The following is an 11,800-nucleotide window of genomic DNA, read 5'->3' on the forward strand; positions in this document are numbered from 1 at the left end:
AAGACCAAAAGACAACCCTCAGAATGGGAGAAAATATTTGCAAATGAAGCAACTGACAAAGGATTAATTTCCAAAATTTATAAGCAACTCATGCAGCTCAATAACAAAAAAACAAACAACCCAATCCAAAAATGGGCAGAAGAACTAAATAGACATTTCTCCAAAGAAGATATACAGATTGCTAACAAACACATGAAAGAATGCTCAACCTCATTAATCATTAGAGAAATGCAAATCAAAACTACAATGAGATATCATCTCACACCGGTCAGATTGGCCATCATCAAAAACTCTAGAAACAATAAATGCTGGAGAGGGTGTGGAGAAAAGGGAACCCTCTTGCACTGCTGGTGGGAATGTAAATTGATACAGCCGCTATGGAGAACAGTATGGAGGTTCCTTAAAAAACTACAAATAGAACTACCATACGACCCAGCGATCCCACTACTGGGAATATACCCAGAGAAAACCATAATTCAGAAAGGCTCATGTACCAAGATGTTCATTGCAGCCCTATTTACAATAGCCAGGACATGGAAGCAACCTAAGTGTCCATCAACAGATGAATGGATAAAGAAGATGTGGCACATATATACAATGGAATATTACTCAGCCATAAAAAGAAATGAAACTGAGTTATTTATAATGAGGTGGATGGACCTGGAGTCTGTCATACAGAGTGAAGTAAGTCAGAAGGAGAAAAACAAATACCGTATGCTAACACATATATATGGACTCTAAGGAAAAAAAATGTCATGAAGAGATTAGTGGTAGGATGGGAATAAAACACAAACTTACTCGAGCATGGACTTGGGGATATGGGGAGGGGAAGGGGTGGGCTGTAACGAGGTGGGGGAGTGGCAGGGACATGTATACACTATCAAATGTAGATTGGATAGCTGGTGGGAGGCTGCTGTGTAGCACAGGGAGATCACCTCTGTGCTTTGTGACCGCCTGGGGGGGTGGGATGGGGAGGGTGGGAGAGAGGGTGATGCAAGAGGGAGGAGATGTGGGAGCATGTGTGTATGTATGACTGATTTAGTTTGTTGTGGAGGGAAAACTAACACACTATTGTAAAACAATTATAAAAATAAAAAAAAAAAAAAAAAAAAAAAGAAAGCAGCTCTTTGGTGCTCCTCTCTCTTCCTGTCACAGCTTGTCTGGCAGGCAGGGGTTTCTGAGAAGGGAGCCCCCGACATGGGGGTTGCATGGTGCAAGGCCCAGACAACTCAACTGCAGGTATTTTTCACAGCACCTTCAGGTCGCGCTCGTCCAATGGGAGGATGTGGGGCCCAACTGTCCCCAGCCAACCCAGGTGGCTGCCTCTGCCTCGAATGTTTCCCAGTGACGTAAAACCCTGCAGGCCCAGAGGCCCCTCCACACTTCCTGTGTAGGGTTCAGAAACCCGCCTCCCCTCCCAGCCTTAGGTGCCTGCTTCGGAAAATGGTGAGTCTTCCTCTTACAAAGCTCCCTTCTTCATCCCAGCATTGGGAGCAATGGCCCCAAGGTCCTCATCTCCATCAGGGGTTTTGAAAAAGTCCTCTGGCTTCTTTTTCAGAAGTTATAAGCCAACTGGCCTCCGCCATCTTAGGTAGAGTGAGTGTCTGGTGAGGGAAGGATGCAGTCGGGGAATCTCTGGAGAGTTCTGGGACTCTGCCTCTTATCAGGTGAGTAGGATGGAATGAAAAGGGGGGTGTTTCTCCAGACCATGGAAGGCTCACAGCCTAACCTGGTGCTGCCCAGTGGTACCAAGGAACCTCATTTACTAGAAAATATAAAGTGTTTGTGCAATGTTAGCATAGGGAACCAGGGCTGGAGGCTAGTGTGTGCCCAGGAGACCTTTCAGAGAACAGCCAAAGAAAAGCAGTTGAGATGATCATATCTACTGAAAGCAAGGCGGTCTTTGTGCCTCTGAGAACAAGCTCATTCTGTCAATGAACAACCGAGCCCTTAAGAACTAACACGGGAGAGATTGGAAGAGTAAACCTTCACTCTTTGTTGCGAGGAGATTAAATAGTTGAACCCAGACTCTGCACAGGGTATACAGCAAGCTTAGTATCTGAGACAATGAAACACCTCATAATTTTCAGTCTCCTTCAGTTGACCAAGAGCTTTCAATTACTTCAGTCCTTTTTGAAGCAAGGTGGAATATAAATTGATAAATAACCAACAGCATTTCCATATCTCATAACAGACAAAGAAGATTCTTCTAAAGGTTGCCGTTTATTGTGTCAGATACCGTGTTAAAAAAGTCTTTACACGTGTTAACTAATTTAATCCTTACCTCCACCTTGGAAGGTAAACGTTATATGTATCCCCTATTTTACAGATGAAGAAACTAATACTCAAAGAAGCTCAATAACTTGTTTAGAACCACACAGTTAGTAAGTGCTGAAGCTGATCTGGGAACTCAGGACTGCCTACAGGCCTGTGCTCTAAATGACAGCATGACTTGAGGCCAGACAGCTCACAAGGGTTTTATTTCAGAGACCTAGAAACTGCTATCACAGCTGGAGCTCCCATCTCAGAGCTACAGCCATGGCTTCTCTACTTCCTGCTTCATCTTGGGTTTCTGAAGCTTGAATGTGCACACAAATCACAGGGTGGGGATCTTGTTAAATTGCAACTTCTGCTTCAGTGGGTCTGGAGTGGGACTGCGATTCTGCATTTCTAATAAGCTCTCTGGCTTATTCGTCTGCTACTGGTCCAGGAAACACATTTGGAGTATCAAGGGGCAGAGTGTGACTCCTTCAAGGAATTCACTTAGAGGCCTATAGTACAAACTATGCTCTGCAGAGGGAGAGAGAGAGAGAGAGAGAGAGAGAGAGAGAATACCAAAGACCCAAGCACCTCTAGAGATTTGGCATCATGAGAATGTGCCCAGTCTGCTCTGGTTAGGCAGGTGCGGGCAGGAGGCAGTTGGGAGGGGTGTCTCACCCAGTATAGAGGCTGTTGATAAAAGAGGTACACATAAAACTTTAAGGCAGGACTTCCCTGGTGGTGCAGTGGTTAAGAATCCGCCTGCCAATGCAGGGGACATGGGTTCGATCCCTGGTCCGGGAGGATCCCACATTCAGCAGAGCAACTAAGCCTGTGTGCCACAACTACTGAGCCTGCGTGCCACAACTACTGAAGCCCGCGTACCTAGAGCCCGTGCTCCACAGCAAGAGAAGGCACCGCAATGAGAAGCCCACCCACTGCAACGAAGGGTAGCCCCTGCTTGCCACAACTAGAGAAATCCCACGCATAGCAACGAAGACCCAACGCAGCCAAAAATAAAATGAATTAATGTTTTTAAAAAAACAAAAACTTTAAGGCAATGTCAGGGAAACTGGTTTTTATAAAGAATCCAAATTACTGCTAAGTGCAGGGACTCTGGAGGGCCCAGTGGAAATATGATAGGACTCTTCGATGCACAGGCTCTAGTTGATGAATAATGGGTTTCAAATATTTCCATCTCTTTCTCAAGTAGGAAACAAATGGAAAAACCGAACCATCAGACAAGCAGGAGTCAGAGATGGAATAAGAATCTCAGTGTTTGTACCTAACCCAGAGCTTGTTTTTCTTCCACAGTCAGAGATTTCTTTTCGAAATTGTGTCTGGGCTGCAAACTTGTTTTGCTGTTTCTCCACTCTCCTCAGATGCACCCTCAACATTTTCTAACTTCTGTTTGCCAAGTGTTGTGTGTTCATGTTTAACGCTAGATGCTTTCTTCTTCTGTTTCATCCCGAATTGACCAGGAACCCGTGGTCAGTACGCAGCAGTCTTTGTCACTTATCTGGGGTATAGGAATAACTGTAATCCAGCAGTGGGTGGAAAGGACCTTGGATCTTCAGAAATGGGCAGACTAGGCCGTAGAACTTTTTCTGCTTGGAATCTCAGGCACTCACAACACTTACTAACTCTTTATTTCTTATTTATTTTCTAGTTGGCGCTTGGGCGGAAGAAGGTGAGCTATGCTTTCTTTCCTTGTTATGAAATCAGCCCACTGTGTTTTGTATTTATGAGTGGAGTTTTCACTAGACCTCCCACAGAGCTCCCACAGATACCAATAAAAGAGGTTTCTATCATCTTCTCCTTTGCCTTTTCTTCATAAGTCTAGAGATAGTTCTAGCCAAGAAGAGGAATGCAACAGAGATCATAAGAAATAATGAGTCTTAACTATTTAAAAGAAAAAAATTGAGACAACTGAAAAAGTGCAAACAGTTTTCATTTGTTTGCATTTCATTTTTTTTTTTTTTTTTTTTTTTGTGTGTTACGCGGGCCTCTCACTGTTGTGGCCTCTCCTGTTGCGGGGCACAGGCTCCGGACGCGCAGGCTCAGCGGCCATGGCTCACGGGCCCAGCCGCTCTGCGGCATGTGGGATCTTCCCGTACCGGGGCACGAACCCGTATCCCCTGCATCGGCAGGCGGATTCTCAACCACTGCGCCACCAGGGAAGCCCTGCATTTCATATTGGATGAGAGATTTTTGTAGAGGGTTTGTGGCTTGAATGCCTGCATGAAGATGCACTGAATACGCCTCTGGGGCAGCATTTGAGTGCACATTCAGAATTACATGTCCAAATACTTTGAATGTATGTGCATATGTGTTCATGTGTGCACATGCATATGAGTGTGCCTGCCCTGGAGTTACTTTCTCAGTCATTGCAGAGAGTCAAGAATGTCCCAATGTTGGAAGGCTTTCTATTCAGTCAGCTCCTCCAAATTGAGTGAACCAATTTTGTGTTTAAAGGCAGCCACTGGGCCAGTCTCCATTCCATTGCATTACACTGCCTAATTTGTAGTGTCCTTTAGATACTCTTTTTAATATATCATGGAGAATGTGTTAATGTTACATTATTGACAGATGGGATATGTCAAAAGCACTGATATGCTTCAGAATAACTCACCTCTCCCACATTGTTATTGGCCATTTAGAGTTGATTTTGTTTATCATTTAATTTATGCCCAATACAGGTCTTCTTCTTTCCCCAGCTTTATTGGAATATAGTTGACATATAACATGGGGTGAGTTTAAGGCATACAGTGTAATGATTTCATAAATATATTTTTAATATTTATATACCAAATATATATATTATATTCAAAATGATTACTTAGAACCCTTTTTTATAATTAGTTACCAGTTGTTTAATGTAGGATCCTAAACAGCTTTTCGTATACAGCCATGGGGAATTTGAATATCCATTGTTTTCTTTTTTTTTTAACATCTTAATTGGAGTATAATTGCTTTACAACGGTGTGTTAATTTCTGCTTTATAACAAAGTGAATCAGTTATACATATACATATGTTCCCATATCTCTTCCCTCTTGCATCTCCCTCCCTCCCACCCTCCCTATCCCACCCCTCTAGGTGGTCACAAACCACCTAGCTGATCTCCCTGTGCTATGCGGCTGCTTCCCACTAGCTAACACATATATATGGACTCTAAGAAAAAGAAAGGTCATGAAGAACCTAGGGGTAAGATGGGAATAAAGACACAGACTTACTAGAGCATGGACTTGAGGATATGGGGAGGGGGAAGGGTAAGCTGTGACAAAGTGAGAGAGTGGCATGGACATATATACACTACCAAACATATCCATTGTTTTCTAAAGGTTGAGGGAAGAGTCCTAACCCATGGCAGCAGGGTCTGATCTTAGTAGCTGATTGGAGTATTGCTAATAGTTTCTTATCATTTCCTTTTCAGATTTTGAAGAAACCGGTAAGAGGATTTTCACTCTGTACGACTTCCTTTCAAATGTGGAACAAAATGGTCATAGAAGACAATCATAGTAATAAATACTAAGAACCAGAACTATTAGAGGGAAAATACAATTATCTTTCAATGAGATGTGCCTATGTCTGTTGCCAACTGTCAGGTCTGATTATAGCTGAGCGTGATGTGTATCCCTGAGCATCCATTCAGGAAAGAATACACATGTGGGTGTTGGAGCCACCACAAGTGTTTGTGTAAATCATGAATTCATTGAAAGCAGAGATGGTGTCTTATTTACCTGGCCCAGTGCCTGGCACATAGTAGGTGCTCAATGAATATTTTTTGAATGAATAAATGATCATACATGTGAATGCATCACTAGTTCCTTCCCCTCAAGAAGCTGATGATCTTGGGAATTCCCTGGCAGTCCAGTGGTTAGGACTCCACGCTTTCACTGCAGAGGGCCCAGTTTCAATCCCTGGTTGGGGAACTAAGATCCCTCAAGACAGGTGGTATGGTCGTAAAAAAAAAAAAAAAAAAAAAAAAAAAAAGCTGATGGTCTTATTTGAAAGACAAATAATTGATAATATAGTCTTTTGCATGTTATGGGTAGATACAGAATAAAATATAAAGAGAAGAGTGGTCAACTCTACAGAGGATGGTTGGGGAAAGCTCCCCAGAGGAGGTGATTCTTGAGCTGAATTTTAAATGGTGAGCTTGTATTTTAAGGAAGAATATCTCAGGCAGAGGAGAAGGCCATGTAGTGTGAGGTTAAGAGTCTAACTCTGAATCTAGACAATCATATCTGAATCCTGGCTCAACTTCTTATTTGCTGAGTGTCTTTGAATAATTTACTTAACTTCTCTGTGCCATAGCATAATTACATGCGAAATGGAAATAATAATGATTCCTAGCTCGTAGGGTTGTTATGAGGACTGAATGAGTAATTTACTTAGAACATTATCTGATGTATAGAAAGCAGGGAGTGGAGTTTAGATATCATTATATGGGAAGTATGCAGACTAATTAATATGCATAAAAGTTTATTGAGCATGTGTGTTCTATGTATTGCCCTTAATATTTTACCTGAATTTCCTCATATAATTCTCCTAACATCCCTATTCTACAGGTAAGAAAACCAAGGCTTAGAAAATAAATATATAGTCCAATCAGAGAGAGATATATAAATGCAGATTTAGCTGATGCTGAAGCTCATTTTTTAAATCATTACGAATGTGTATTAAATTTTTGTGAGCGTAGACATCTAGGCCCTTGTATGAGGATGTGTTGCTCTGAGCTCTACTACTGCATTTGTGCCAAAAGGAGTTGTGAGCAATTTCCTTTACATTGCTTTTCCAAACAAACACATCAATCAGAGTGAAACTTCTATTTACTTCTAAATTATTTTATTTATGATTTCTAGTTTAATATTTCTAAGAAATATCAGTGCCAAAAAATTACTCCCAAATCAAAATATTATAGACTACCTATTGTCATTAGACTCAACTCCCAGTTATTAGCAGATAGATACACCTGGAGAATGACTTGGTTTACATTCCGTGTGATCTCAGCTGGAGGGCTGACTGAGCGACTGGGGCAGAACTCTGTTCTGTTCTCCATTAGCAGGACACCCAGAAGGAAAGGAAGAAAGTAACTAACACTTTTCTTGAGCATCTGCTATGCACCATCCATTTTCACCTTCATAATCCATTTAATTCTCACAAATACCCTGTGAAGTACATGTTTTATCTCCCTTTCCCAGATGAAGAAACGGAGGCTCTGAGAAGTTAAATGATTTTCCCTTGGTCACACAGCCTAAAGCAGGTCTGGGATTCAAGCACAGCGCTACTGACTCAGCCCAGTGCTCTGTCCCCAACAGCACACTGTAGCTAAACACCCCCAACGGAGAGAGGGCTGTCTCTGAGCACCACTCTCCACTCTTCCAGCTGTCATATACAGGCTCAAGCATAGCCGAGTGCCGCCCAGTGTCCCAGCCACAAGTTTTCCAGGAAATGAGGATGCTCCCCAGCCCACTTCCCAGGGCAAAATTGCCTACTGTGGGGAATCTGGCTGGATCCCCAAATTATACTAGTGGATTTCAGTCGTCCACACCAATAGTTCTAACAAAAATAATTGAGAGTTGATTGCACTCGGATATAATTTAAAATAAAGTCACATTTTATTAGAAGAACTATTTCCTTAAAACGCACATAGTGCTTCACATAATTTAAGGGCAATAACAGAAAGTGGCATGGAATAAGAAGAAAGATATTTGATCTCTACTATGAGGGTTTCTGTTAGTTATAAGTAAGAACTTCTGAATAACGAAAAACAGGTAAGCCCAAGAATCAGTGATTCAAACATCTGAAGGTCTTTATATCTGAGAGGACCCTTTCATATCTATCTGGAATATGGTTCTTGCTGATGCAAGAGAATAAGCTTGAAGACGACTGGAATTTTTCAGCTTTAGGATTTTAAGACTCTGAGCTCTAGTGGATCTAAATCTAGAAGCACATGCTGGTATATTCTCAGTTTGATGGGTCTGAGTTGTGTCTATGAGCATATCTCATAGGACAAGTACATCCCTCACCTTCAAGACTTAGAGCTCCCTAAAGAACGGACCCTCTTTGGGAATTCTTGGGGATAGTATCTAGTTCCACTTGAAATTTTTCACCTACAATTTAAACTTGAACCAAGGTTATTTTCTTACCATTCCTTCCTTTTTTCATTTTCAGATGAAGTTACACAAATACAAACACTGAAATGTAAGTTTATCAGTCTTTTATATCTGCTCTATCTGATGATGCAAGTCAGTGGTTGGGGAAAAGGAAGTGATTGAGAGAGATTAATCCCAAGAACTGAGGTCCTCCCAACCTCATATTTCTAACTCCCATTTTAGAAACATTACAAATAAGGACTGCTGTGGATTTTCTTTACTTCCCTCCTCCCCTTCCAAGTCCCCATGTCCATGCCTAAACTCTGAAGTCACCTTCAAAAGGTTCTCTAGGGCCCCTTCTCCTACATATCTCCCCTTTCATACCCCCTAGCCAGCAGAGTTCCCTTTTGACAAGAAAATCTACGATCTAGGATGTCAGAGGGCTTTCCGCATTTGGTTGGTTCTTCTGCTACTAACTTGCCTTAAATCTTACTGGGTTCTCCCCTTAATTTCCCTTCTCTTTTCTCCCATTCCGCAGCATATAAAGTCTCCATCTCTGGAAACAGTGTAGAGCTTACATGCCCTGAGGATACTGTATCTGAGAAAATAACTTGGAGAAAAGATCCTGAAGGAAGTCCCCATCATTATAACAACCCACTGTTACTGGAGGATTTTTCAGAAATAGAGAACAGCGGTTATTATACCTGCTCAGAGGACTCCAAACATACGCTCTACCTGAAAGCAAGAGGTAATATAGATCTTCAGAGCAAGCATTATTAGACTCTTTAGGGAGGACCATTTCAAAAGGGCATTCTCAATATTTCCCCTAACCCAACTCACAGTCCCCTGGCATCTTTGTGCTTCTATGACACTCAATCCGGGACTGTCTGGGGCCACACAGCATCAGTGTTTTCTGAAATATAGATTAAACACCAATATGGGGCTTTCTGGGTAACCTCAGTCAGCTCTAGATCTAAAACTACAATGTCCCAAGAGACAAGATTGGGTCTTTTGCATTATACCATGTCCAGAATTACGGGACACCAATATTAGTTTATCTGATGCTTTATCCAGAGAGGAATTCTCTAGGATTTACAAAAAGGACTCAACGCCACTCCACTAAAATGTCATAAACTAAGGCATATTAATAAGCAAATAATGATAGCCAACAATCATTGAGTGCTTATTAAGTTTTAAGCACTATACCAAATACTTGTCAGGGCTTTTCACACAATCCTCTTAACCACCATGTGGGTTGAGTGCTATCTTACTCCCATTTTATAGATGAGGAAACAGAGGTTTTGTGAGTTGAACACACATTCCACAATTTTCACAGCTAGTGAGTAGCATATGGCTGGGACTTGAACCCAGGACTGTCTGACTGCAGAGCCTCTACCCATGAACACCACAGTTTGCTTGTTGTTGTAACAGTGTTGAAAGGGGGCAGGGGGTGTCTCACCATGGCAGGCATTTGAGTATTAAAGCGAGAACGACCTTCATTTTTTCCTTCCTCATCTCCAGTGTCCTGTGTCTTACTTTCCGGGTGATTTCTCTTCTTCTCTCCACACGTCCCACCCCACAGTGTGTAAGAACTGCGTGGAGGCGGATCCTAGGGTGGTGGCCACAATCATCCTGGTGGACATTGGCGTCACTTTGGGCTTGCTGCTGCTGGTGTATCACTGGAGCAAGAACAGAAAGGCCAAGGCCGTGCCTGTGACGAGAGGAGCTGGGGCTGGCAGCAGGCCCAGGGGTAAGACCATGGGGGAGATTCCCGCCAAGGGGGGATGTCCAGCCCAGGCCAGGATGGGCTGGCAAGTCCAGGGCTAGGTCAAGACAGCTTCTCTAGAACATTCACAGTGTGGCCAAGATCTTGACAGAGCATGTCCCATTTCCAATCACTCCTGTCCTCTCCACCCTTGAAAAATGCAGAAATGTTTACTACCAGGATGGGCTTCTTCAAGTGCCTGTCAGTGTTCTAGGGTAATCAGACTCCACCCCTCAATCTTTGGGACGTTAGTTCCTGCCTTTTCCTTGCCCTTCCGACTCCAACCTGTGGGAAAGGAAACAGCGGAGGACCTTTAGCTGAGGTCACAAATGATAAGTGTGGGGTCATTAGGGATGGGATGAAAGAAAGCAAAGAGAAAGGGCAGCTGAAATAGAAAAAAAGAAGTAGAGGGGAGTTCGCCCTCCTTGATCTGGGTCTCATTCTCACAAGACTGGTGTTTCCTCATGGAAATGAATCCTTTTCCCTTCCCTCCTCTGCAGGACAAAACAGGGAAAGGCCACCACCTGTACCCAACCCAGACTATGAGGTAACAAGGGATAAAGTGGGGTGAGGGGTCTTTCTAGGAGAGAAGGGGACAGGTGGGACTGTCCATCTGGCCCATTAGACACTTCAAATCCCCTCCCTCAGGGCTCCAGGGCAACCCACCATGTGCTCGCTTCTGCATCCATCATGGTAGAACAGGGCCATCTCAAAGGCTGCAGGGCTTCCACAACCACGGGTGGTAGGGGTGAGGTGCTGCTCTGTTTCTCTGGCTTATTCATTAGCTGGGCAACAGCCATGGGGAATACCATACACCCAGACTCTACCATGATAAACTCATGACTGACGTTCCACCGGCGTGCACCTACCAGTTGTTGGAATATGAAAATATTTCACTGGTGAATAGCCCCAAGCTTCCTCCATCCTCCATCCCCAGCACACACACTGCCAGACATCACAGCCCCTCCCCCACCGGACCACTTCTAGATTGGGCAACTGAAGAGTAACTGCCTGGCATAGCAGAGAAACACCGGGATTGTTCTGATTGCTTGGTGTATGTGCACTGCCAACTGTTAAATATTTTGAATATCACACCTGGACAAACTCAACAAATATTTATCGAGCACCAGTCAAGAGCGTGCTGTTCACTTTCGCACGAGTGACTTCATTTAATTCTGAGAAAAGCCCCGAGAGTTGGGTCTTTAGTTTCCCATTTTTGAGATGGGAAAACTGAGGCTCACAGGAGGTGACCAGATCAAATCTCTTACCAGTTGGGCCTGCCTCCTGACCCCTGGTCTAAGGTTCTTCAGAGGCTCTTCTTTCTCAGGAGTGACCTCCTGCCACCCTGCTGACCACTCCCTCTCTATTCCACCCCCAGCCCATCCGGAAAGGCCAGCGGGACCTGTATGCTGGCCTAAATCAGAGAGGCATCTGACAGCTCCTGAAGACACTGTCTCCCACTGACCCAGGTCGGCTCCTCTCCAGGCCTGCTACTCCCTGTTCCCTGGGCAAATCTTGGACCCCACAGAAGAACTGTTCCTGGGCTTGTAGGGAACTCACACTCTCAGCCTTGTCCCCAGTGGCCTCCTTCCTCCCTTCTCTGCTGGCCCCCATCCAAGGATATTGCTGCCTCATTATCCTTTGAAACATCATCACTACTCACCCCTCACACCTGGC

At 43.7% G+C, this 11,800-nt stretch overlaps 1 protein-coding gene across 1 annotated transcript; it reads left to right on the forward strand.

Annotated features, from left to right (window-relative positions):
• Nucleotides 1-1,565: 1,565 nt before the first annotated feature.
• CD3E (CD3 epsilon subunit of T-cell receptor complex) lies at nt 1,566-11,800 on the forward strand. Its single transcript, XM_059068291.2, has 8 exons — nt 1,566-1,667; nt 3,929-3,949; nt 5,694-5,708; nt 8,438-8,467; nt 8,897-9,106; nt 9,941-10,108; nt 10,624-10,670; nt 11,502-11,800. Exons 1-8 carry the CDS (start codon nt 1,619-1,621, stop codon nt 11,556-11,558), a joined length of 597 nt encoding a protein of 198 aa, XP_058924274.1. The 5' UTR covers nt 1,566-1,618; the 3' UTR covers nt 11,559-11,800.

The sequence above is a fragment of the Kogia breviceps genome, chromosome 7 (genome assembly GCF_026419965.1).
Source record: "Kogia breviceps isolate mKogBre1 chromosome 7, mKogBre1 haplotype 1, whole genome shotgun sequence".
NCBI classification, from domain to species: Eukaryota; Metazoa; Chordata; class Mammalia; order Artiodactyla; family Physeteridae; genus Kogia; species Kogia breviceps.

What these genes read in the sequence shown, in the direction of transcription:
- CD3E (XM_059068291.2), top strand. Translation starts at nt 1,619, where the DNA reads ATGCAGTCGGGGAATCTCTGGAGAGTTCTGGGACTCTGCCTCTTATCA. An exon ending in GCTCTACCTGAAAGCAAGAG is followed by an intron (nt 9,107 to 9,940) that starts GTAATATAGATC and finishes CCCACCCCACAG; the next exon opens with TGTGTAAGAACTGCGTGGAG. An exon ending in GGCTGGCAGCAGGCCCAGGG is followed by an intron (nt 10,109 to 10,623) that starts GTAAGACCATGG and finishes CCTCCTCTGCAG; the next exon opens with GACAAAACAGGGAAAGGCCA.